The sequence below is a fragment of the Neopsephotus bourkii genome, unplaced genomic scaffold (assembly GCF_033783945.1).
Source record: "Neopsephotus bourkii isolate Nb327-2 ecotype Australia unplaced genomic scaffold, CSIRO-AGI_Nbou_v1 NB_333, whole genome shotgun sequence".
In the NCBI taxonomy this organism is placed as follows: Eukaryota; Metazoa; Chordata; class Aves; order Psittaciformes; family Psittacidae; genus Neopsephotus; species Neopsephotus bourkii.
In genome coordinates this window covers 1,135,043-1,160,611 of record NW_026900839.1, presented here as the reverse complement: position 1 = coordinate 1,160,611, position 25,569 = coordinate 1,135,043, and the positions used below count along the sequence as shown (strand labels likewise).

The window sequence follows — 25,569 nt, the reverse complement described above, 5'->3', positions numbered from 1 at the left end:
CACAAAGAATTAATAGGCCTCTGAGGGATGCAGGTACTTTCTGCTTCCTGTTGAGAAAGAGATTGTCTGTTTGTATTCTTTCAGTCATATATATATTTAATCATTTTAGATGTGAGTATGAAGGGTTTATTAATTAATCTTCACTTTTGTCCTGTTAAATGCTGCAGAACTTAGTTCTATGAATTCATTATGATCGTGAAGAGTGAAATAGAAGGAACTGTGTGCTTTTCTAACTCTCTGGATCCCAGTGATAAATAACACTGTATATCTATAAATTGATAAAGGCTCTTGTGATTGCTGTAGGTTACTGTTACAGGTCAGTTTTGCAAGTTACCTAAGTGATGGGTTACTTTCTAACATATTTAAGGCTTTTCTATTTTCTGTGCAGGACAATGTTTACTGTTTCAATGGTAAAATGCCCATATATGCCCTTATGGGAAGATTGTTGCTTTCCAAAACTAATCAGCTCTCACTGTAATTCTATTATGGAAGGCTTTTTTTCTATTCAAAATAATCACATTTTTCTCTATAAACACTCCCTCATAGCCAACACAGATCCTTTATCTAGTGAAGTTGTATTATAACTATTTCAGAAGGTTCTTGCATGTAGATACATATTTTTACATGGAAATATGCTGTTATTAAAGGAACAGAACTGCACACAGCTTCCAACATTGGCAATAGAAGAAAAGAAACAATTTATAGACACCTAACATCTGGTTTGCTTGTCAGATGTATGCCATGTGTGTGAGACAGGCTCAGAGGTCATTGGTGCATGTGCACAATGAGTATCAGATCAGTTAATCAAGTGTGATTAGAAACCAAAATTAAAGTAGAATGTTTAAAATTGTCTTCACTCAGGTGTGTGACAAGGAGTGGCATCATTATGTTGTCAGTGTGGAATTCCCAGTGGTAACTCTCTATGTGGACGGGGTTTCCTATGATCCTTTCCCAGTGACTGAGGATTACCCACTTCATCCCTCAAAGATAGAGACGCAGCTAGTCGTTGGAGCGTGTTGGCAAGGTAACTATTCACAACTGCTAATACTTTTAGCTTTTTAGAAACGCAGTCTTTGTGGTCAGCCTGGGAGTACTTGTTTTGTCTTTTGCAGATTATTTTTCTGACTAGTTATTGTGATATATTTCCTCTGTTAGTTATTTTTTCCATGAGCGTGTTCTCGCTCGTTGGCCACAGGTGCATGTGAAATAAGAAGCTATTCACCAAGCACATCCCATCAAAGTGATTTTTATGGTAACCATGGGAGTAAAGATGGCTTATTTTTAATAACAGTTTTAAAAGTACATCATAATACTTCAGGTTACTAAGCAGAACACTTGATTTCAAGTAGGTTGAAAAGCATGCGGTAGAAAGTGTTCTCGTAAATGGAGGCAGGACCTGCAGACAATTCAGCTGAGCAGCACAGTGATATTTTGCCATTTCTGCTTATAAAAACAAACGTAGAAAGCATCTGCTTTATTGTATGCACACTATAGCTTAAAACACAATATTCTACAAACTGTCGGATACCAGTTCATGTGCCCTGATCCTTGTGAAACCTACTCTTCCAAGCTTGAGAAAAAGGAGGAGAATGCATCTGAACTTGGATGCTGATTATCAGAGATCTTTGTGACAAAGGTCTTGTGTCACAGTCCTGAACTGAAATGTTTGCTTACTGATTAAATTACACCCTAGCCGGTATAAAGCTGATCTTTTTGGTCAGAGATAAAGCAGTGTTAAATCATTCATGATTTACTGTAGTTCAGAATATAGGCTGTAGTTGCAGTCTGCAGTAATGTGTAGAAGTAGCTTGTAAACTAATGAGAAATGGAAAGCTTTGAGATATAACCTAATTAAGTCTTTGGTATTATAATGTATGTTTTCTCTTTTAAGAGTTTTAAGCCTTTCAAGAGTGAATGAAGGTTGAATTACCAAAATAACCTCTCTGTCAAATCTACTGTTTTGTGACAAGTTCACTATCTTTCAGTATTAATGGTATCTCGGTGCTAAACTCATTCTGTTGTCCCTTCCTCTGAGTCAGTTATTTTCCCCATCATTCATCTCATTCTACTTGTGACTTTCCAACTCTCTCTTCTAACTCAAAGGGAAGCTATAGTGGCTGGTTTTCAAGAAACTGGAGCTTGGAACCTCTGTTCCAGCTGAGTGTGTGGATCATGTAATGGCTTCCGTATATGTTCTGCATCCTAACAAAAGCATATACATTTACTTTAAACCCTGTGCTTTCATGTTGGCACAATTATATGGTTCTTTAATTTCTTCTGACATGAATTTTCTCTTTAGTGACAGCATACTGAAGTAGGAGCATTAAAATTCTGGAATACAAGAACTTGAGGTGCTATCTTTTAAAAATTCCACTAAAAACATGATTTTTAGGGGATTAGAACACAAAGGGGTGGGAAAAAGAATGCCAGAGGAGTGAAGTTACTGCTTAAGGCCATCCTCTTTGTCTTACCAAGATCTGAAAATAACTCAGGCTGCTCTAAGTTACAAACACAGCTCACCTCTAAGGAGAGAGAGATTTTATGCTTTTGAAAAAGTTCTTTTGACATTTCTGTTAAAAGATTAAATGCTGTTTTCCACTTCCAGTGTTTCTCCCCTGAGACGCTTTCATCTGACAAATTGACTGCTTAATAATGATAATACTATTATTATGATAAAAATTCTCTGTTGGTGATGGCTGGTTTTGATCAGCGTTTAATGCCTTGTGGTGATTTGCTGATACAGGCTGGATTTCACCTTATGTTCCCCTTTAGTAGTTGGGAGAGAAGAAAATCAATTGAGCCAGTTGATTGGCCTCTATCTCATCATTAATAGGGGCTTGTGTGAGATCGGGTATCTGTGGGTAAGGTGTTCCCCAATGGGACTGCTTTTCCTGCAGCTTGTGTATGGGGCTCTTCAGGTTGTCTTGTCATGAATGTTATGTTCTTATAATGACATAGTAATGCTTCTTCCCTGCGTTGCAGCTATTCATGTTGCAAACAACTTGTAATCCTTGAGAAGCTGGGTCAAGTATGAGCAGGCTTTGGGGGGGGAAGTACTGCTTTGTATTTCTGTGATAAGAGAGTTTGCCGAATTGTAACTACTTGGCCTTTTCCCTGTTGTCCTGTTCTTTGTCTTGCTTTTCTACAGAATATACAGGAAATGAAAATGACAATGAAACTGTGCCTGAGACCTCTGCAGGTTGCTGGAGTTTTTTCCCTACTGTTTTGTTTCATTTTTAAGCCAAGACATTCGCTTCATCTCGCACACAGCATGAAATGCAGGCATTGCATTTGGGCCATTGACCTTCACATAATCCTCTCCTAGGCTTGTTTCTTCATCATGCTTCTATTTCCAGAGCTTCATCAGCTGATTTATATTTTTTTTTGCTTTCTTTTTATTCTTTTGGTGGTTTTGGTTGTTTTTTTTGGTTGCACCCAAATGGAACATCCATGTACAATTCTGCAACCATTGTGACTGCAGTGAAGTGGTGTAAAAATAAGTCGTTGATGTAAAATAGCAGCTATAATGTCTTTCAGGCAGTTCTGTTAAAACATATCTGCACCTCATCCTGTATAGATACAGATACATGTAGGTATGTGTGATCATAGAATTATTCAGTAGGTTGGGAAAAACCTGTGGAAGTCAGGTAACTGCTCCCCACTCAAAGCAAGACCAATTTCATATGTAGATTAGATTGCTCATATGTAACTCAGAGACCTAGAATCAAATGATAAGAAATTGATATAAAGTTCTAATGACAGTGAATGGGCATCAAAGCTTTGGCTCCCAGGTGTTTCAGGTTGGCTGCAGAACTGTATTTTCTTAGAAAGTTTTACTGATAGTTCAGTGGATTTTGTGCCTTGACTTGAGGCATTTAAAATTAGTGTGTGTTTCTCAAAGTGTATTTGAAATCCTACTTGTTCTGTGAAGTTGAATGGTCCAGATGTAGTTGAGAATAGGTTTCTAGCTGTGCATCACATTATAATTTGGCAAGGAGGCAACAGAAGCTGGAGCTCTGTAAATCTAAACTGGAAAATACATCATTTGTCACAGCACAGTTCGCTACTGAAAATTGTATCGAGTTATGGCAGGGATCTTCTATCACTTAGAATCTTAAAAGGAGCTCAGACATCTTTCTAAATCTCTGGTAGCTTAGCAAGTGATGACCTTGAAATCCAGTTGCTGGGTGGTGGTCTGTGGCCCCTGTTGTTTAGCAGGATGGACTCAGTGGCCATCTGGATCTCATCTTCAAGAAATCTAAGCAGTGAGGAGCTTATTGGGTTGTGGTTCATTTAGACTTAACTATCTAAAAATGAGTTACCTGAGCTTAAACTGCTTGCTTTAGTCCATGGAGAGAAGGTGGCATCTTTTTTGGGGAGCAGTTAACTCTTAGACACCTTTTTGAGAATGAGCAGAATCACTTTGTGAAGTGTATTTCTATCCTTCGAGTCTAAAGAGAGTCTGTGTTGGCCAGTTTAGATGTAGATAACATCTAGAGGAAGGATGCTCTTCTTTTTTATCCCGATGGGCATTGCCCTTCTTGTAGAGAAGCAACTATCAGGCAGCATTACCTGAACATGAAGATCCAGGTTTCATGGTTCATCTCATTGGTTGTCTGTCCTTTCTGAAGAACACCACCTCGCTGTATGGGCGATGTCGTTTGAAGCGTTTGTTACAGAAATACTAAGCCTGAGTTTCACAGTTCGAGATGGCCCCACGTGTTTTGAAGGCCATATGCATGGGGAACTGTTGAATTCTTTCTTTATGCTTGAACATAATCACAAGGTTAACACCCAGTATGGATAAAAACTAACCTGCATGTGTATAATGCTTCTGTGGTCCCAGAAGGCATTTTCGTTGTATTGCAAAAGGAGCTGAAAGAATCAAACCATGTAAGGGTTTTTCCTTCCTCCCTCTATGAAGGTGGTGAACTCCGCATGGCTCAGTTTTTCCGAGGCAACCTGGCAGGTTTGATGATCCGTTCTGGTAAACTGGAGAACAAGAAGGTGATAGATTGCCTGTACACGTGCAAGGAGGGACTGGATTTGCAGATGGCTGATGGTGTTGGCAAAGGCGTGAAGGTAAAATTGCATGTGAATAAAGGAGAGTGTGTGTTGCTTTGCTGATAACAGTTACAAGTTTTGCTGGCAGAGCTGGTAGGGGTGTCCCAACTAAAACAAGCTAATCCATTGTGACATTCTGCAGTAAAATCACATGAAAACTAGGAAATCTTTCTTGCGTAGACATGGGCTTAGTGGAGTTTAAGGATGGAAGTTAGTGTGTTCTCTTCAAGTCTTGAAGAGAAAATCCGTATTTGTAAGCCTCTCTGTTTCAGCAGCTATACCAGTTTGACTAACAAAAGATATTCTTAACAAGCAGCTTAGAATGAGACTTACCTTGCATGCCTTTTTTGGTAGCAAGGATGTGTGAACAGAGCTGAATTTCTCCTTTATATTAGCTGTCTCTCTTCATATCACTATTACTATAATCTCCATGTCAGAACTCTGCTAAGTGTCTAGATATTAAAGAATGAAGCACTAAATATATTCCACTGAAATAAGGAAGTGAATAGAGAGGTTAAACTGTACTGCAGAGCCAGTAAGTAATGGCCTTACTGCTTTGAATATAGGTGTAATTATCCTTGTGTTTGCCAGGCTAAGCAGTGCTGAACTTCCACTCTTAATTGTTAGATCCTGTTACTGTTGGGGCATTCTCTTAGGTTCTTTCTCTGTTATTTCAGATCCACATGAACCCAAGTCAGTCAACGCTGACTGTGGAAGGGGATGACATTGACAGAGTTGACAAGGCCATGCAGCACATTTCCTATCTGAATTCCCGCCAGTTCCCAACACCTGGGATTCGGAGGCTGAAAATCACCAGTGTTGTCAAGTATGTCCTGCTGCTGAAATAACGTGTCACCGTACAGTGATAACTGCAGCCTGAACGATGGGGATGTATATCAGTTGAGATACATGAGGGAGTCTTGTGTGTAACTATCACACATTTGGATACAACAAATGTTTTCTGCACCAGCACCCTTGTTTTCTCCCTGAGAATGTAATAAGGAGTGTGTAAGATAAGGAGGAGCTTAAGCAATGCTGTGCTGTATGTCTCCAGTATCAGAGTCTTCATTAAAGGTATTATCTATGGCTGTTAGTCACAGCATTAGAAAATGGGCCAAATGTTAACTGTAAGTAAAAGGTAATTGAAAGATTGCTCCCTTGGTGGGGAACTCCTGCTTTCCAACACAGTTGATGAATTTCTCTCAGACTCTTGGGTCTGAGACAGAGCTCTTCAAAAATTCATAAAGCAATTACTCTGCATAATTGTGCCTCCCTTTGAAATAGCCTCCTTAACTGTGCAAAACTGCTCCTCTGTCTCATAGATGTTTCAATGAAGATGCCTGTGTCTCCATTCCTCCTGTGGAGGGGTATGTAATGGTCTTGCAACCAGAGGAACCGAAAATCAGCCTTAGTGGCATCAACCATTTTGCCCGCTCTGCTTCAGAGTTTGAGAGTTCCGAGGGTGTTGCCCTCTTCCCTGAGCTTCGCATCATAAGCACCATTACACGGGAGGTGGAGCCAGAGGGAGATGGAGATGAAGATCCTACAGGTAACATCCTTTTCTGCTTAGGACTGTTGCCTACTCTCACCCCATTCAGTGATCATGTTGAGGGATCTTCATCTTGCAAGGAGGCATGGGTTTCTCTTTTAATACAGCCTAGTAGGGGAAAAGAAGCTGTAGGTCTCTTGTGAGAAGGTTTAGATGCTCTGCTCTGGGCTGACAGAAGTCTTCCTGGAAATAGTAGTAAGCCCAGGCCATTATCTTCATGTAAATATCCTATATTTGTATATGTATATATATATCTTTGGTATAATTTTTTTAATCATTATTTAATGTATATGTGCTCCCCTAACTTGAGGCCCAGATCTTAATGTTTGTTCTGGAAGGAGGATTGAGTTTTGATAGCCCCTGGGCTCTTCTCTACTTCACCTTTGTTTCTCTTACCTCTGTCTTTCTCTGCTTTTCAGTCCAAGAGTCGTTGGTATCTGAAGAGATCATGCATAACCTGGATACGTGTGAGGTGACAGTGCTAGGAGAGGAGCTGAATCAGGAACAGGAAAGCCTGGAGATTGATATGACACGATTACAGCAGAAGGGCATCGAGATGAGTAGTTCCAACCTGGGCATGATAATCACAGGTAGGGGTTCCTGCTTCTGGTCTGTTTCTAGGAAGGGTCTGAAGACAGTGATAATGGGAACGATGTGCTAGAGGTGATTTATAACACCTTACTCAAAATACTTTGGTTTGACCAGTTTCAAGCTCAGATGTGTTCTAACTATTTTGTGGAAAGCTAGATTCTAGAAAATACATAATTCTAGACCCTCCTTTCTGTTCTTCTCTCATGTCCCAAATTGCAGGTTATCTCTGGACTGTAGAAATGAAGTGCATTTGGCCCCAGAAAATGCTTTTTTCCTTGCACAAATAATCCAGTGCTGAGGAGCATGCATTATTCCTTTCTATTTTATATTCAGAATATGCTGATGTACTCAAAAGAAAGGCTTCCAAAATCCCTTCAAAGTCTAAGTAGGTCTAGGATTTTATCCCAGAATCAATCCATAGAATTCCAGTGGAGCTAACATACATGTCAGCCAAGAAAACTTACTTAAAGAAAGGGAGTAATATTTGTGGAGTATATGATGTTGTGCTAGTCTTTTGCAAAGTAACTGTTGTACTTGTCCATCTCTCTCCCCAGGGGTTGATACTATGGCCAGTTATGAAGAAGTTTTGCACTTGATACACTACAGAAACTGGCACACTGCTTCCCTCTTTGACAGAAAGTTCAAGTTAGTGTGTTCTGAGCTTAATGGGCGCTATGTCAGCAACGAGTTTAAAGTGGAGGTATGTGAACTAAGTGATCACTGAGAAGTTGTAGAGTGTGGATGGCCAAAAGGGAAGTTGTTGCCTCAACTGATGGATAACTGATCATTTATTGACTTGGATTTTTGCCCTGTAAATAAATATTAACCAGTGATTGCATTTCAGGCTGCATCTTAAATATAACCACGTTCTTAATCCTGCATTTCAGCTTTAAATAAGGCTGCCTAAACAGGGGTTTGGCTGGTATGGCTAATGGAAGTGTGAAAAGGAAACACAGGGCAATAATTCAGCAAAGAACTAGCAAACAAAGAGTGGTGCTATCAGAGACTTGCATGGCCTTAATGTGTAACTGCTGGGATATGGAATTACTACGCCCTTCACTGTTTAGCCTGTGGGGTGCTTAAATTACTGATAATAAGGGTTTATGTAAGGACACAGGCTAACATTACATTTCCTCTGCAGTAAAGTACAGGCTAATTGTTACTTAATATGCTTATATCAAATATATGGAAGTCCAGCAGAAGATAACATAAAGGGCACCAAAATTTCAGGTGCTGGAATGTAAGGTCACTTATATGGAGCAGAACTGTCACAGATCTCTGCATCTTTCAGCTATGAGCTTGAATTTCTACACCTTAAGGCTGACCAAAGGGCTGGCAGTGAAGTTAATAGTATTTACAGCTAGTTGGGTGATTGTGGTGGGCTGGGGAGCCTCCTGAGCTGCAGAATGGAAATCCTTGTGTTAAGGAACGTGGGTTTGTTTCCTGAGGAAATTCTGCGAGCTGAAGTTGGGATCTTAGCAAACTGTTGAGCTGCAAATGCTTTCCTTGTCCCGTAGTAAATGTGCTCTCTTCCTGTTGTGCAGCTGCTCAGGTACCCGGTGTCACAGTGTTCCACTGCAGGAGGGTATATTTAGCTCTGCTTGTTTGGAAAGGAAATGTGAAATGTGTGGTGCATATGATGAGCTTGCAGTTGTTCCTAAAAGCCAGTGTGGGTTAAACTGGAAAGAATGGTTTTATTCTTCTTAACCCTTTGACCATAGTAAGGGTATTTTCTTTGCTGTTAGTGAAAGATACACAGCAAATAAGATGGGAGTGAAGAAAATGTAATCGATGTGTTACAGATCCTTCTAGATGCTCTTAGTTCAGGATTAAAATGGCTGGCTATCAAATTTGATTATAAAATGGCTTTATCTGTTTTATGCTGAAGTACTGGTGTCTGTACACAAAACAGATTGGAGAGCTGTGAAACTGGAGGGGTTTGTGACAAGGAATTGTAACATGAGGAGCTACTGCTAGGGATGGTTGTCCCCTGAGACAAGCCGTTGTTGTGCTGAAGGAGAATTGGATGCCTGCTCTGGGAAATAAATATTTATTTATATTCTGTGTATTATATTCTGTATATTCTTTCTTTCTCTCTTCAGAAGTGAACTGTTTCATTTCTGGAGCTTAGTGTTTTCTTTCTGTTCCTAGGTGAACGTCATCCACACCGCTAACCCGGTTGAGCACGCCAATCACATAGCCGCACAGCCGCAGTTCGTGCATCCGGTGCACCACACGTTTGTTGATCTCTCTGGTCACAACTTGGCTAATCCTCACCCATTTTCAGGTAAGAAGGCTCAGTCTCTGCAGTTCAGCTGTAGTTTTCTGGTGTTAAAACGGTACCAAGGCTTCTGCCTGCAGAGAGGTGTACCCAGAGTTTAAACCACTGTGCTGCACTAATAATCTAAGCCAGCTACTCAGTCCTGTTCTGCTGTTGTCCAGGTAGGGAGGGGATTAGTAGAGGTCTATGAAATACAGTTCCTTCCTTGGCAGATGGGAGGTGTACCAATCTGGAGGGCACTCTGAGACCTGTGGCAGTATTTGTTCTGGATAGCATGAGCAAAGACATGCAGTGCTATTCCCTTGATGGTATCTGTCCTTTCTGGCTTAATTATGTTAATTTGGCGTGGGTATGGGATATGAGAGGAAGAAAACCAGGCATTTTAGAGAGGAGTCTGTGTGTGTGTGGTAGCATCTGCTTTCCATGTGTTGTCAGCCCTTCAGATTGATGTAATTATACTTAAGGAACTAGGTTTTAGTTCTCAAGGCTCCAGCTGCCTTTTTAAGAGGCCTCAGCCAAACTGCCTCTGTGCAGCTACATCTGTTTGTATAATGCCATTTCCCTCTTGCAGGAGCAGAGGACTAGTTACTGGCATTGTGTAAGAGTTACTTATGAGCATCAGCTAAGAAACTCCTTTTATTTTCTTGTTGCAGTCGTTCCAAGCACAGCCACTGTTGTGATTGTGGTGTGTGTCAGCTTCCTGGTTTTCATGATTATTCTGGGAGTGTTCCGAATCCGAGCTGCACATCAGAGAACGATGCGTGACCAGGACACTGGGAAGGAAAACGAGATGGACTGGGATGACTCTGCTTTGACCATCACTGTGAACCCCATGGAGGTAACGCTGGTGCCTCAGCACCTAACAGAAAATGCTCTTTTGCAGCTGTATTGGGTGTGATGGACACAGTGGAGTGAAACCAAGTGCTGAACCCAGAGTAGAGACATGAACTGTGAGTTTTTAATGAAGTGACAAATGCCAGGAGCAGTGTTTGGGATCTTGCAGGGGTTACAGCTTCATGATGCCTAATTGGGTTTACAGGCCGGTGTCCAACTCTGGTGTTCATTGTGCTGCATTAACCACACTCTGCTTTTCTTCAGCCGCAAGGCTTTACTGTTGAAACATCCGTGTACATGATGTTTGTTTCTCCTGTGGTTGGTATCTGAATTTAGGAAATGAGGAACAAGATGTGCAGCCTCTGCTCTGTGTGTGACCCTACTGGAAGATCTTTTCCATTAGCATTGGAACAACTGGCTTGCACTTCAGAATTAGTTTGCTCAGTGTGGCAGGGTTGGTAGCAGTGTTACAAAGCTCTTTTAGAGAGCTCTCCTTCCTTTTTCTTTCCTGATTGTCTCTAATTGCTGCTGAACTCTAAACCCAGTAATGAAGCTGTAGCAGCTCTTTCTCAATATGGGGCCTTGTGCCTGAGTTCAGAAGAATGGAAAGAATTTTAGCCATTAAATCAACAGTAATTTCTGTCTTAACAGACTTATGAGGATCAACACAGCAGTGAAGAGGAGGAGGAGGAAGAGGAAGAAGAAAGTGAAGATGGAGAAGAAGATGACATCACTAGTGCAGAGTCTGAAAGCAGCGAGGAGGAAGAGGGAGAGCAGGAGGAGGACCAACAGAATGTTAATAGACAGCAACAGCTGGAATGGGATGACTCTACCCTCAGTTACTGATTCTAGCTGTCCCTTTGTCTTTATGTTTCTGCTCTAGAAGACTCCACTGTAACACACTCCATTGTTACCAAGGATTCATGGTGTTTAAACAAAACAAAATTCATTCTGGCCAGTAGATTCGAGCCCCACACATCCCCGTGTTTGTGTTCTGTCAGCTAGTTCCTGATGCTGTTCCTAGAGCTGTAGTTAGCCCCTCTCCTCCTTCAGCCATGCCTCAGTGACTGGATTTGTTTTACCGCTATGTGAGGAACCACCTTGCACTTTTCTCTTCATGTCATCTCAGCTGGCTGACTCGACAGGTCTGTAGCCATTGCACATGAATTTCTGAACTGTTTTTTTTGCTCAGTGAAACGAACTTGGCTTTGTTTCCTTATTTTCTCTTTCTAAAAGATGCAAAGATTGCTTGTCGACAAAGGGTAAAGCTGCTCCGTTCAGCCTCTTCATTTGTTTTCTTTCCCCCAAATTAGTGCATGTGTAAAGTGGCAGAATGAGGATAATATGTAGAAGATTAACAGACTTTTTAATATTTTGTAAATATCTTGGAATTATGTAATTATGTCATTTGTGGTAGTGAAAACAGGGATTTGGGGTTTCAAACATGCTCAAGTAAAGCAATCATGCAGCATGAAATATTACAAGTCTTGTTCTACTGCAGCAGGAGCACGGGCACCGTGATCTAGTGTAGATGTTTCAGTAACACAGTGTCATTGGCCTTGACTGCCATGTTCGCTCATGCCCCGCTCTGGTCTTTAGTTTTTCTTTCCTTTTCTTTAACCTCCTTTATTTTAGCAGAGGGAACAGAAGCTGGTGAGGAACTGTAAAGGCTTCAGCTGCCCTGTGCAATACACTTTGGTTTTTCTTTTCTTTCTTCTCCAGTTAACTCTTGGCACGAGGGTGTTTAAGTTATTGGGGTAAAAACACTACTTGGATGGAGGCAAAGCAGTGTGTGGTTGCTGTGGATACAGGATGCTGCCTGCAGTACTGAGATGGTCTGCTTGTACTGTGGGCAGGGAGGTTAGTTGTTCAGTTGTGGGTATGTTGGTACCTGAAGGTGGGAAGTGTGAGACCTGTGCACCATGGCTGTGTCTGCTCAGCTGCCTGCTTTGGGGCATAGCTGATACCAGTTGATCAAACACACTCCTGCTCATTCCCTGTAGCCCCTTGTACAGTAACTGGGACTGTCGGTGTGTTAAGCCTTTGTTTACACTTAGTAATTGTGTTTTCCTGCTGGTGAAAAACTATAGCATAAATTATCCACCCAAAAACCTTGGGAATCATGTTAATATTATTCCAAGTGCGGGTGATTTTGGTTGTTTCCGATCAAAAGTTCCAACTTGGAATTGCAAAGGACTTTTCTAAATAGCTGAAAGGTACGAAAAGGAGGTTGTGGCCCCGTGGTGGAGAGTGCTGGTGGTTTTTGCAAGGCAGGGCTTGTTTCTTTAACTTTATTAGGTCTTACGCAGAGCCTTGAATAACAAATACCTGCTTATTTGAGTTTTACGTTTGGAGGTGGATTAAAAAGAGTAACTTGTTTTGCTTGTGACAGGGGACTAGGACTCCACTCGCTCCTCAGCACGGTAAGCAACATTCCAGTTCTTGCTCTTGTCTGTAGTCTGCCTTTGTCCGTGGTGCACAGCCCCTGTGTGTCTCAGCAGGCCAGGCAGGGCCGTTCATTGTGCTGGAGGAGCAACAAGAAGCCAAGGGGTGGGGTACAGAGGGTCATAATGATGGATCCAGATCCATAGTTTGGATGTTCAGAGCAGACGGGATCTACCGGCGGGTTTTAGCTGGGGTAACGCTTGACTGCGGAGTGCCTTTTGCGATAGTAGGTGGACCTGGAAGCAGGGAGGATGAACCCACACCAGGAGCTTACTGGGGTTGGGGGTTGGTTTTGTTTTGTTTGGTTATTTTTTAATGTAAAATTTTAGATTTCTAAAATGGGGAAATGGTTTTGACTCCTTCCGTGGTAAATAACTGCTAGTTTGAAGTAACCTGGGAACCTTTTAACTTATGTCTGACAGTTGTCCTGTGTTAATGTGTAGAAGACTTATCCTTCCATATACTGTTGCTGTAGCTGCTGTATTTTAGACCAAAACTGATCATGACTTAATGGTAATGCTGAAAGGTTGTAAACGTCCTGATGCAGTTTGTAGCCACTGTGGGTATAACTTTTCAGATGTGTATATTGGTAACAGGTCAGTTTGGAAAGTCTATAAGCTACAATAAATTTCTGGTTCTAATGGTTGTTTGCATTTATTTCTCATTGAATGGTATAATGTTGCATCAAGTCACATCAAGCGTGTGGTAATTTGGTTCCCTCGTGGCAGTAGAAGAGTTTCGTGTTGAGCTCTTAAGCATAGAAAGACTTTGGCCACGTGTGTACAATTTATCAATCATCTCTTTTATTTCTTGACTTACAAAACATGTACCTAAAGCAACTGAAGGCTGAACGTGTAAACTTTCTCTTCGACAGAACCACAGGTTGGCTTAAAAAAATACTTCTTTTTGTCAAAGGCAACAGAATGAGCACAATCAGTTCGTACAGAGTTAACAAAAATAACACGGAACCATCTCTAAATAAATAGAACTGGAAAGGGGGTCCTTGGGAGCAGGTTTATAAAACCAGAAGCTACTTATTTATAGTGAAATGTCATAGTTTGGAAAGTGATTGAAGTTTTTAATCCTCAGTACAATTCAACTATCAGGGGAGCTGCTGCTTTGTACCTTTGGAGTCAGAGGCTCTCTGCTGACCCGGCGTAGCCATCAGTGCATCGGGCAGGAGCTGCTCCAGTGGTGGATGAGGAAGGGCCTCCTGACACCTCACCGTGTGTTCACTTCTTGCAGGTAGGTCCGTTTCTAGACTGAGTACCCTCTGTAAAACTGTGCTGGATTGAGAAACACCTTTGGAATTGCTCAGGTTTTGCCATTTACACTGCTAGAACCTTGGTTTATTGCACTTCTAAACTGGAAGGACAGATGCCAAGAGCCACTGCTGCTTTGTACCGCTGTAGAACTATGTAAGGGCCTGAGGTGGCTGGAAACAGGACCAAAACAGCAGCTGTACCAAGGATAACCAAGGAGCCTGCTGGCTGGGTCTGTCTTGCTGCGCTGCCACAGGCACGAGCCTTGTACTCATTTGTAAGAGCAATTCCCTTAGGTTGCCACATTTACACAATTGTTTCTTCCCTCCCACAAGCATCTACCAACCACGGGTAAGGTGGTTATGGTTTCAGTGCATCCCAGCTTGCAGGCAGCCTGGTACTGGTGCATGCTACTTGCTCTGTAAATCAGGTTAGTAAGGAAGGAAATGGCAACACTTACTTACGTATTGTCCAAGATGGAGCAAAGCTGTGTGGTGACAGAAGTCTGCAAGCAGAGAGGCTGGGCACACCCCCCCAGGGGAGGGACAGGAGGAGGAGGTCACCTCCCTGCTGGGGCAGGGGTGATTCAGGCAGGTGCTGTGCTGTTCTGTCCCTGCTCAGCATGGCAAGAGCTCTAACCACTGCAGTATTTTCTAATATCAAAACTCCTGGCAGGACCTGAGTGGTGGGCTCGTTTTTTCCTTTTTCCATTCTCTAGTATTTCAGGAGGATCCCACACCCCTTCCTTTATTCCATAGTTGTGGCAAATTGTAATGTTCTATCTATTCCATTAAGTTTGGGTCTCCACAAATCTGGCTTTTAAAAAGCCCAGTGTGCACAACAGCACCAGACTCTGTTGGATGGATGGAAACTTCTGCACTTGGTAATGGATTGTCTAAGAGATAGAAGCATCTTCCTCCTCCTAATTCAATTTACAGCACCCTCTGGGCCTGTATAACCTGGCACAGGGAAAGAAGATGATGCTAGCAAACAGCTACAAACAAACAGTAGATCTGATGGTTTCCTCTCATAATGTGTTGCCAGTTCAGTTTCATACTAGTACTTTAAGTAAATGCTGTGTTTCCTGCCAGACAGTTGGTACACATTTACCCACCGCTGTTTCCCTAGTGTTAAGCTTAAATGCGTAGTCACAGGAGATGTGAAGCTACCTCAGTTCTAGCTGACAAAGTGGGGTCTGAAACACAAGTGCAGCAAACCCCATTACTTACTGCAGCCATACCTCAGCACTGTTAAACAGTATGCTAAGAACTGTTACAGAATGTGGCTGTAAGTAACTTGGATCACTTGGCAGGGTACATACTGTGGGTGTTGAAATGTCCTGGCCACGTCCCTGCGACAAATGGCATCATTCGAAAGGTGTAGGAAAACATTAGTTTGCTATGGAAAGAAACTGTAAGCAATTGAAATCAGGATTTAAATAGCACTGTGGGAATCTGCTGGTACCTGTATGTAAAGGTAATGAGGGAAGGGTTTGTTAAAGGTGTTTCATATTCCATTCACTGACCAAATCTAGCATTACTACTGTTTGTTTCTACTTAAGATAGAAGTTACTTTAAGGCAGTGTTCACTTGCTCTTCATCAGCTGCACAGCTCAGGTACCTGACCTTGTCTTTTACAGTACAGGGGTACCTAATTTGAAGTATTATAAAGAGCTGAAAGTCAGGAACGAGTTACAGCTGTGTGCTGGATGCAGAAACACCATCAAATCAGATTTCATCCGGAGCAGGGAACAGACCTGGTCAGTCTCTGTCCTAAACTTGCTGGTATTATGGGACTTCTAAGCCAGACATGAAGCTAGATTTACAGGAGGGAGTAGTCAGTCCATCATTAGACAGTACATGCACCTCTTGGCACTTGAGAAACGGGCTCTGAAGTGCCTGGTGGCTTTTTACCCTGTATAAGAGTTAAACAGTTGTGTGAGTAAAAGGAAATTGCTCAGCCTGGTTAAGGGAGTATAAATAAAACAGAGGCTTCAGCTTTCCCTGAAAATGAGACTATTCCTTAAAAGAGAGGAACAAGCACCTCCATTCGACCTGATGTTGGGGAAGTTGGGAGAGGGAAGGAAGGACCCCCCCAGGTGCTGCAGAAGGAAGCAGGTACTAACCAGCTACTCCACCTGTCTTCCAGCATGACCTGTAGGCTGCAGCCTGCTTGATGCCCCTCGCTGTACCTGTGTGAGGCAGCAGTGGCTCCTTTCATCTGTCCCTGCTTAACACCAGCGCTCAGAACTGCTCAGGTGAGGACAGTAGCTGGAGACAAACATGACACATGAGTAGAAACACACGATTGGTTACAGCACCTTGTTGGGAGATGGGACAGACTCTGCTTGGGAGGGAGACAGAGGCAGTGGTGGGAACAGGAGGAGGCTGGGGTAGATGGCCTGTCCTGATTCAGATACCAGCACAGGATGCTCTCTGGATGAACCCAGAGCCAGTCTAATAAAAGGAGTTGTGAGCTGTGGTTGAGAGGAGGAAGAGTGTGGAAGGAATAGGGAATACATTTGTAAGAAGATGAGAACATTTGTTGCGATGGAACTTCATGTAAGTGTTCAGTGTTAAACCCACTCATCTGGCACCCTCTGTCCTGACACAGGAGGGCAGCCTGGCCAAGTAACTGGGGAAGAGAGTGGTAGCATCTGGCCCAGCTGACACTGGAATGACAGTATTATATCCCAGGGATCCTAGAGGTGTAGGCCGGTGCCTGCATGCCTGTATTACTGGGAAACCAGATGGCCAACTAGCTCTAGTGTACCCCAACAGGAGGTACATGCGGCAACCAATACTACATTCCAAGTTGATAATTCAATCTTAACCAGAATCAGTGCAGAAACCCTGGAACTGAGGCTCAACATAGGAAAGCAAACAAAAATACCTAACCCCTTGGCCAGCACAAGCCTGTGCTGGTGGCATCAGCTTTTTGACAGCAATAGGTGAGTTCCAGTTCAGTTTCAGGACACTTTGGCCTCTGTAGCAGAGAGAAGGTAATACAACAACATGGACATTTTTACGCTGTCACAATGCAGAATAAATCAACTGCTCCCAGTCAGCAGCAGGGATGATTTAAGCTGACCTACCTTGGGGTACACTGAAAGTTAATGCCTCTGAAAAGAGGGGCTATAGTATAAGAGCTACAGGGATAATAGATTCTCAGTGTTCAGCTAATTTTCTTAGGAAACAAATATACACATTAACAGGGTGGAAGGATGTTACAATGCCTGAACTCTTCCATTAGAAGATGTATTTGAAGCTTAATGAGTTCTGAAGTGTACAGTACCTCTACCTACCTTTCACTGTATGCAGTGATTTTATTGCCTCACGTTTCTCCCTTCTCCCCAAAGACCTACAGCAGACACGATGATGTGGCTGGTGAAAGTCCAACACGTTTTCAGTCATGCAGCAATGGCTGATGTTGGGGAGCGCAGGTCCAGGATCTTCAACATCCATCAGTCCTTAAGAAACCTGCCTGCAGTTGCTGGCCTCAGTGCAGGATTACATTCTCTTGGAGCATGCTGCTCTACTGTCTGTTGTTTTTGGACACGTTGTGTGCCAGCCAGTTCACTTTGGTTTTCCAGCTCTCCCGTAGGGCTTCATTAAACTTTAGTCTGAAGTGCTTCAGTGCCTCCTCGTCTGTTTTCCCAAGAGCTAGGGAATCCTGAAGGGAAGAGGCACAAATCAGTGTGGCCTCACTGGAAGTGCAGCTGAACAGTTAACTACTAAAATGCTTACTCACTAAGACATTACTCCATTGAAAGGAGCGCTGTGTAGGAAATGAGTAGCTGTTAATTGTTTTTAATAGTTACTGTAGTAACATGGTAAATAAATACATGCATCCCACACTTAGCACATTGTACAGAGCTCCTGTCTCAGCTGGCCAGAGCTAGGATGTTATCATTTTAAGAGGCAAGCTAGGAACAGAAAAGGCTACACAACCAACCAGAGAGCTCTGCCCCCTTCCCTTCAAGCTGGTTCTACAAGGTACCCGCTGCCTTTGTGCTGTGAGATCTGAGGTTACATCCTCAGCGCCGGTATCTGGCATTTCTGATGTGCTGCACAGGGATGGTGGATGTCTGCTCACCATTTCTGCAGCTCATTTGCTTCTCAGAGTATGTCCTTTCACACTGAGCTCCTCACTGAGCTACAGCATCAGGTATTCAGTTTTAACTGTACTGGGGCTCTGCTTCTCTTACCTTTAGATACTGAATGTCTTTAGAGCAGCTGAGTTCTGGCAGGCCAGCAGCTTTCATCAGTGCAAACAAGTGCAGGAAGAGAAGCCCGTGGCGCCTCAGGATCATGTAGGCTTTTTCACAATAACCCCTGAACCTGTTCAGAAAGGAAGGTGAGGGACAGGGGTGAACACTGCAAGCTCTCCCATTTCATAAAGCAATACTGTGTGTTAGTATGAACCTTGCTGTCTGCACGGATGGCTGCCAAGCTCTTCCACCCTCTCTAATGGGTAAATAATTTATGTCCTTCCATGTGTACAGACAGCTATGGGGTACACAGAACAGGTGGAAGGGCTTTAAAAGCTAAAGTTTAACTGCTACCACTTACCTCTCAAACTTCTCATTGTTGTTAGTTTTGCCTTGCTGGATGACATGCACAAAGTCGTAGGTTAAGATGAAAGGAACTCGTTCTCTGTTAATACCAAATTTAGTCTTGAAGTTCCCCAAAAAGTGACCAAAATCAATGTGGAACAGCTGTAAGTAAGGAAGAAAAGAACTGTTTTCAGAATAGCATCTGGTTTAGATGATCAGTGTTGAAATCTCTTCACAGTTACTCTATTCAAAAGATACCATGGGATTTGGGGAGGCAGAAAAATGACCTCCCCCATGGCACTCCTTTGGGAAAAGATGCAGTATTTACTTGCCAAGCTGTTTGCTAGTGTAATTAGATGTTGGATAGGACAGAAAAGCCTCATTTCTTCAATACTTCGGTATATCTGAAGCGATGTCTGGGTTTTCTAAAGCCTTAGTGTGGCACGAGTAGAAGCAAAAGAACTTAGACGAGCAGCACAGCATGTTGGAAAAGAACTTACTACAAAATAGCACTTGCTCACATAAGGCTTCTTCCCCTGTTTTCATCCTGTAAATACCAAGCACAGTGAAGCCATTGCAGCACCAGTGCAGTGATGGGAAGGAGGATCCACTGCAGAACGCTGCACATTAAGGCAATTTTGGGGAGCAACTGCAAGCTCCAGGTAACAAAACCCAAAGCTGAGCACTGTAGGGCATCAGCTCCCCCAAGTGGATAATAAGTGAGTCTGTAACTGCCCTGCCAAGCATGTTTGAATGGAGAGAGGAGGCAGTCCTTTAGGCTTTGTGTAATTCCCAGTTAAGCAAGAAAGATGGCTTAGACATTCCCCTTTACCAAACTATCAGTGATGCAGCTTAGTACATGTCCTTTTAATAAAGGCATTTTCGTTTTATTTTTCCTGGTTTTGCCCTTTGTCTTCCAAACTACAAGAAGATCAAAACTGGTGGCTCTTCTTGTGGAACAGAGAAGGGATCAGTGCAGGTGTCAGTGTGAAATTGAAACCATGCTGAGCACTTGCAGTCATTTAAAAAACAAAGTAGTATTTTCCTAGGAGGAAGACTACAACTATATCAGCTCAGGTAAGTAACTGAGGATCTTACCTAGCAGCTACAAGCAATTTGTGACTCAGCTGAAGCCAAGTAAGTCTTCAGATTGGAAAGTGCAGTGCTTGAGCCTGCATCTGCACACAGGTCTCTATGTAGTTTCAGGGTGAGTGTTAACAGCAGCAGCTGATGGCAGCAGTGCTTACAGAACTGCAATCCAAACTATAAAGCTGTATTTACCCTCTACTGAGAACATTTGTCCAGTCTGCCTCTCTGCTGGAAGGTGAGGTATTCCCTTAGTAATGGACAGATAGATCCCAGTGCAATCCTATTGCTAAGCAGCATCCCTGCCCCTCTTCCAGTACTTCCACAGCAGCCCCCAGCCCCCATACCTGTCCCGTTTCCCGGATCATGATGTTGTCACTGTGCCGATCACCGATACCCAGCACGTACGTTGCCACGCAGTACCCAGCGCAGGACAGAGTGAACTCCTCTATGGCTTGTTCCAGTGCATCTCTAAAGAGGACAGAAAGGCTGAATAGGAATTGTACTTTGAGCCCCAGTGCTTCACCCCTGGGAACGCTGTTTTTACAGCTTCCCCCATGCAAACCTGCAACAGGAATCATGTTTGAATTTCCATAGGGCTCTCCAGAGGCAGAACTCCCACCCCTGCTTTACAAAAGCTTCAGTAGTGGTGTCTAATTGGAGGGGTCCAGATAAGATTGTATCCAAATCCTCAACAGAAAACGGTTTTGTTTCAACTCAGTTAACTCATTTCTAGATCTCTACAGATCCAAAAGACAAAGTGGGCTACCAGTATGATTCCTGTTGGTGCCTTGTTACCTGGGAATAGCACTGAGGTACTGCTACTGCCTACGTCTGTCTCCAGTAAACCCCCAACCTACACCGCTCTTGTGCTGCTTGCTTTTTTCACCTCCCAGTTTTGGCATTACTCCTTCTGCCCCTTTTCCAGCTCCCACCACATTGACTATTTCTGGATAAGGTCACAGGACCAATGCCATGATCAGCATTTGGATTTGAATCAGTCTCTAGACAGTACCTTAAGCTATCAAAGACCAAAAAAGCTTGCAAACAGTAACCCAATTGCTTCCATATCTGCTTGTACATGATGCCTTCTGATGTGCCAGGCAGTGCAGCAGCTGGATAGTGTAGGGCAGCTTGGAAATAAGCATAACTGAAAGAGAAAAGTGAGCAAAGCAGGAAGTGTCTCAAGCTGGAAGGAAGCAGTGCAAGGTAAGCCCACCTACCCCGGGTTCTTGGATTTCAGCCAGTTCAGCAGTGCATCCTTGTTGAAGGCTGCTGTGGCCACCATATTGCTCTTGTTCAGCTGGATGTTGGCGATGGTGTCTGACTGCATGACTACTTCTATGAGCCCAGTCTTGTCTCCTGTGGAGAGGCAGCCATAAGGGGTCATCCTGCAGAGATGAAAGAAACCCCTCCACTGAAATCTTGCCCACAATGGGGTTGTGTTGTCCTGTATAAACTTTCCCTTGTCTGCCATACCTACCCTACATCTCTGCCCCTCACCCAAAACCTGACTAGCTACTCCCAGAATGCTAAACAGACTCATTAGGGACAAAAAGAGTTTGTAGACCAAATGGCCTTACCACATATGCTATATCACTGCAATAGGACAACTGTGTGCACATCACTCACCTCAGATCCAGGCCCTCCTGCTTCCACAGGATGTCCATCAACTGGATCATCTGCAGAGTCAGCATGTCCTGTCGAAGATCTGTGCAGCATTACAAGGGATAAAAGGGTCATGAGCACCTCCTGTTATCCCCTCCTCTTAATGCTCTTAAAAGTGGCACTTGTTCTGCCCCTGAAGCAGGCTGCTGGATGGGTCTTTGCTGCGTTTGCCACTTGCTAGGTCTGGCTATGAAAGAACAGCAGCAGCCAGCAATGTCTACTACAGCAGTAATAGCATAAAGGCACCACTCTAGACGCCTTAACTCAGACATAATTCTACTAATGCACGTAAACACTACTTCACTTTGCCAAAGCTCTCCCCATAGTCAGTGTACCACTTTAGAAAACGTCTGTCTGGACACAACAGTGAGCAGCAGATACTCCAGCCCTACACAGCTTGCAATGCAGCAGCTCTTTCACATCCTGCATCAGGTTTCCTTTTACTGTGCAAAGGTATCCAGGTACTGCTGGGCTAAAATCTTAAAGAGAAGGGCAGCAAATGAGTTTTTATCTCTCCAGCTCACTGTCAACATTCAGCCACGTCCATGGTCCTCATTTGCACAACACCGTAATGGTCCATAGCGAGGCCCACTCACCCCAGTAAATACTTGGGACTATCTGGAACACAGACTCACCATCTCCATTTTTGAAAATAATTCCCACTCCACCTCCACCTGTCTCTTCATTATTAAACACAATCCATAAAGGCTTCATTTTGGAGTCCATAAAGGTGCACTGATCCACACTAGAGCAAACAGAAACATCACCACTGGAGCCGCCATCTATTAAACAAGCAGCCATCTAAGCTGCAAATGCAACAACAAATGCTCACAGACTGGGGCCTTCCATGAGAAAAGGGGACCTTGGGGGACAAGAAGCCCAGCCCTGGTGCTGAACAAAGCCTGCAGCACAAATGGAGAGATGCAGTAACTTCCTTACCAAACTTCAGCGAGGATAATGTTGGGGTTCAGGGGGGACTGGAGGTGGGAAAGTGCTTCAAGGTAAGTTTCCTGCTTCATGCACACGTGCATCATCTCCTTGGTTTGAGGCTTGGTGGCCTTCAGAGAACTCGCTTTAACAAAGTCATTCAGAGCTTTCATCTTGTTGAGGGCTTCTCCCTGAAACAGGGGAGGGAAGGAACAGGGGTAACAAAGAGCAAATTCCTGGAGAAAGCTTAAAAACTATTAAAGTCTACTGTGAAATACAAGCCTTGGGTCTATCGCTTGCCTCCTCTTCAACTTGGGGCAATTTCACACATTGCAACAAAACAGATTTAGTAGTATCTGCTCGATAGTCCATAATCAATAATGCATTGATTAATACTCTGCTGGGCATAAATGCATTGCAAGGCAATGACTGCACCAGGGAAAATGGACGTTATCAAGCACCAAAGGACTAGCACTGGCTAGAAAAGGGAGGATGAGTCCCTGCCCTTCAGTGCTTTTGGGTAGTTCTGGTTATGCAAAAGTGCCATTTCAAACCATTTTAGACACATAGTGTAGTTTGGGACACATGCAGACAGAAGCTGAGTAAAGTCACATGTGATGGGGAGCACCACGCTCTTAACAGGATATGGCAAACCCAATACAGCAGTTATAAGGATTTTTTTGTACTGCTGATACCATTAAATTGGAAAAGGGAAGTCAGCCTCATGGCTAAAAGCAAGTTTTTACCTGTTTCATCAGGATTTTCATGTGGTGGGTGCTGCCTCTGCAGTATGCTTCCAGGATGAGGCCAAACCTCAAGGCAACTGCAGGAACATGCATTTCTGACCTAGAGAAAGAAAGGAGAGTAGAGCAATTCTGACTCACTGCAGTGAGTGACTAATTCTTCCATTCATGCCAGCACAAAGAGCAGGGGGAGAGAAGGGTGCAGAGCGTTAGCTGCTGTTTAGATTCTGTGTACTGGGGAGAGAAAATAACGAACCCACCCCAGTAGAAAAACCATTGCTTGAAGTGATGAGACATCATTCTGGATGACTACATTGCTAACCCCTCCTTTGAGAGCATTACTCAAGGACAGTTTGGAGCATATGGCTCAGAACTGGCAGGTGGCCACAGATGGCCACAGTAAATTTCAACACACAGGCACCTGTATGCACATACCTGTGTGTATATATATATATATACACAAATACATATACACACACATATATACATATATATTTTGGTAATGACAGCAAGGAGCTCCCATCAATGCTCTGGTGAAAGACAATAGCTAAAGGACAGCCAACAGCCTTTAAATACATATGTTTTCATCTATATATCCAGCCCTGCTTGCTGTCCCCCTTCCCAGAGCCATAAGCAAACCAGTAAATGCTGGTTTCACTTGATCCCTGAGGAAAAGCCTTTACCTCAGATGCCAGAAGAGGAAGTGGCCAATCTTGCGGTTGGATAACGCCCTGTCCAGCAGGAACTTGGTTAATTCACAGTCTAGGTAGGATTCATACTTGAGCACCTGGACAAGCTGTAGCAGGTATTGGAACACATCGTGATCTCTGGGGAGAGAAAGGAAAAAGAGAACCTTATCAACACGTGTACTTGCAAGAACTGTAAAGACAAGGCTGTCAGCCTTGTTCACAGTCCCCCTCTGCAGCCCTGCACAGAAATAGAAAGGGCTCTGCATATCCCTTGTGGATAACGCTTACGTCAGCTTCTTTAATGAGTTGACAGCAAAGGAGCCAACATAACGGTCAGGAAAGCTGAAATCCAGCAGCTCCAAGGCATTCAAGACAGGCAGCTCTGGCCAGGTCTGAAGCAGGGATATCATCTGCAAGGGGAATAACAGCACAAAAGGAACAAAGTTTTTAAGGTAATAGACAGACATCTAAGATTCTACTGCTGGAAGAGCAGCACCTCTGCAGGGGAGGTCACTATTTATAGATGCCTCGGAGCAAGTTTGCAGACACCAGGTCAAAACCCTCCAAACTTCCTAGCAAGGCTGGCAGGAAGAGCCATCAAAGTCCACAGCAGGGTTACATTTGCTGTAGCAGTTGGTGGAATATAAGCTCTTTGGGAAAAAGCACTTTTCTGCAGCATAATAATGTAGACTAGAAAGGGATCTTTAGAAGGCCCTGTGAAAGCAAGGAGGGATGAGCAGCACAGACACCATCCCCAGCTGATGTCTGATGCTCTTGGTGGAAGAGATTCACAGACCCCCCTGGGCTCTCAGTGCTGCTCTCTCACTATCAGTTAAGAATGTCTCATCCAGACCCTATTTCTGCTCTGAATTAAGCAGATCTTTTCTCGCTTCCAGTTTCTAGAGGGGATGGTGCAGAGCCAACCCTCAACTCAGCTGGGTACCACTCAGCATACACTCACAGTGGTTGAGAAAACGTTCTTCTTCCTCATCCTCAGTGATGCCAAACCTACCCGCACAGGGCACTGCAAAACATCCCCTGCTAAGGTGGCCTCCCAAACACAACAGAGCAATGCAGACACTGAAAGATGGACCAAAAAGGCTGCCAACCCCAGCATCTTCACCTGGGCAACATCCTCATGCTTGTTCCATTTGGTGATGATGAGCAGCTTTGCCAAAGCTTGGGGGTACTGGTCGCGGATATCGTACCTCATCTTCCACACCAGGTCTTTCTCATGCTCATATAGTTCAGTGTGGCTCCTTCGCTCCAGGATCTCCTTCAGTTGCAGTTTCTGTTCATGAGAATCATAGGAAAGAGCTTACATGGGGCTCAGCCTCAACCCATAGGACTTGATCAGCCTAGAGACCCCTATAGAGCTGGGGCATGACCCAGTTTGGTGAAAAAAAGCCCTGGTTGGGGTTAAGGTGGAAATGTATAACTTGATCTGTGAAACCATACTTGCACATAACCTGCACATGGCTGAAAAACTGATGCCAGAAGACTCACCTCCTCAGGATCTTCTGCTGCAGCACCACGGGGTTGCTCTCCATTCCTCCCCAACTCCAGCAGCTGGGACACAAACAAAGAGTCTGAGAAAGGCTCCTCATTTCCTCTGTACTTTTAGCTCACCATCACTTCAAGCATTTATGGTGTATTAGAGATCGGCCACTTGCCACCTCTGGAGAAGGGAATTGCACCTCAGAGCCCAAGTGCAGGTGATGTGCTCAGCAGGACCCCTCTGCTCTGATGTGTAACCTAGCTGCCCATAGACCCCCTTCCCTGGTAGTAACGAGGAGGAAAGGATGAGTCCTTTTCCCAAAGGGGACAGGGACCTGCACACACATATGCATGGTTTGTGCACAGGGGCTCTGGGTC

The 25,569-nt window shown here is 43.7% G+C and overlaps 2 protein-coding genes across 8 annotated transcripts in view; one reads left to right on the top strand and one right to left on the bottom strand.

Annotated features, from left to right (window-relative positions):
* Positions 1-11,797, top strand: part of CLSTN1 (calsyntenin 1) — a 36,075-nt gene extending 24,278 nt beyond the window's left edge. For 2 of the 4 annotated variants that reach the window (XM_061347930.1, XM_061347932.1), the window contains 10 exons: positions 862-1,024; positions 3,149-3,199; positions 4,925-5,082; positions 5,742-5,890; positions 6,387-6,613; positions 7,033-7,203; positions 7,759-7,904; positions 9,356-9,491; positions 10,139-10,323; positions 10,971-11,797. In XM_061347930.1, coding sequence (XP_061203914.1) covers positions 862-1,024; positions 3,149-3,199; positions 4,925-5,082; positions 5,742-5,890; positions 6,387-6,613; positions 7,033-7,203; positions 7,759-7,904; positions 9,356-9,491; positions 10,139-10,323; positions 10,971-11,165 — 1,581 coding nt within the window. In that variant the 3' untranslated portion in view covers positions 11,166-11,797. The remainder of the gene's footprint in view (positions 1-861; positions 1,025-3,148; positions 3,200-4,924; positions 5,083-5,741; positions 5,891-6,386; positions 6,614-7,032; positions 7,204-7,758; positions 7,905-9,355; positions 9,492-10,138; positions 10,324-10,970) is intronic. The other 2 variants (XM_061347933.1, XM_061347934.1) reach the window with 1 other exon arrangement.
* Positions 11,798-17,559: 5,762 nt separating this feature from the next.
* The window catches only part of PIK3CD (phosphatidylinositol-4,5-bisphosphate 3-kinase catalytic subunit delta), a 40,087-nt gene continuing 32,077 nt past the window's right edge, over positions 17,560-25,569 (bottom strand). For 2 of the 4 annotated variants that reach the window (XM_061347910.1, XM_061347909.1), the window contains exons 12-24: positions 25,201-25,263; positions 24,818-24,985; positions 23,983-24,104; positions 23,689-23,832; positions 23,009-23,108; positions 22,275-22,453; positions 21,971-22,080; positions 21,300-21,378; positions 20,891-21,058; positions 20,015-20,138; positions 18,598-18,743; positions 18,234-18,366; positions 17,560-17,698 (exon numbers count right to left, since the gene is read on the bottom strand). In XM_061347910.1, coding sequence (XP_061203894.1) covers positions 17,561-17,698; positions 18,234-18,366; positions 18,598-18,743; positions 20,015-20,138; positions 20,891-21,058; positions 21,300-21,378; positions 21,971-22,080; positions 22,275-22,453; positions 23,009-23,108; positions 23,689-23,832; positions 23,983-24,104; positions 24,818-24,985; positions 25,201-25,263 — 1,674 coding nt within the window. In that variant the 3' untranslated portion in view covers position 17,560. Of the gene's footprint in view, positions 17,699-18,233; positions 18,367-18,597; positions 18,744-20,014; positions 20,139-20,890; positions 21,059-21,299; positions 21,379-21,970; positions 22,081-22,274; positions 22,454-23,008; positions 23,109-23,688; positions 23,833-23,982; positions 24,105-24,817; positions 25,012-25,200; positions 25,264-25,569 lie in introns of those variants that run through there. The other 2 variants (XM_061347911.1, XM_061347912.1) reach the window with 2 other exon arrangements.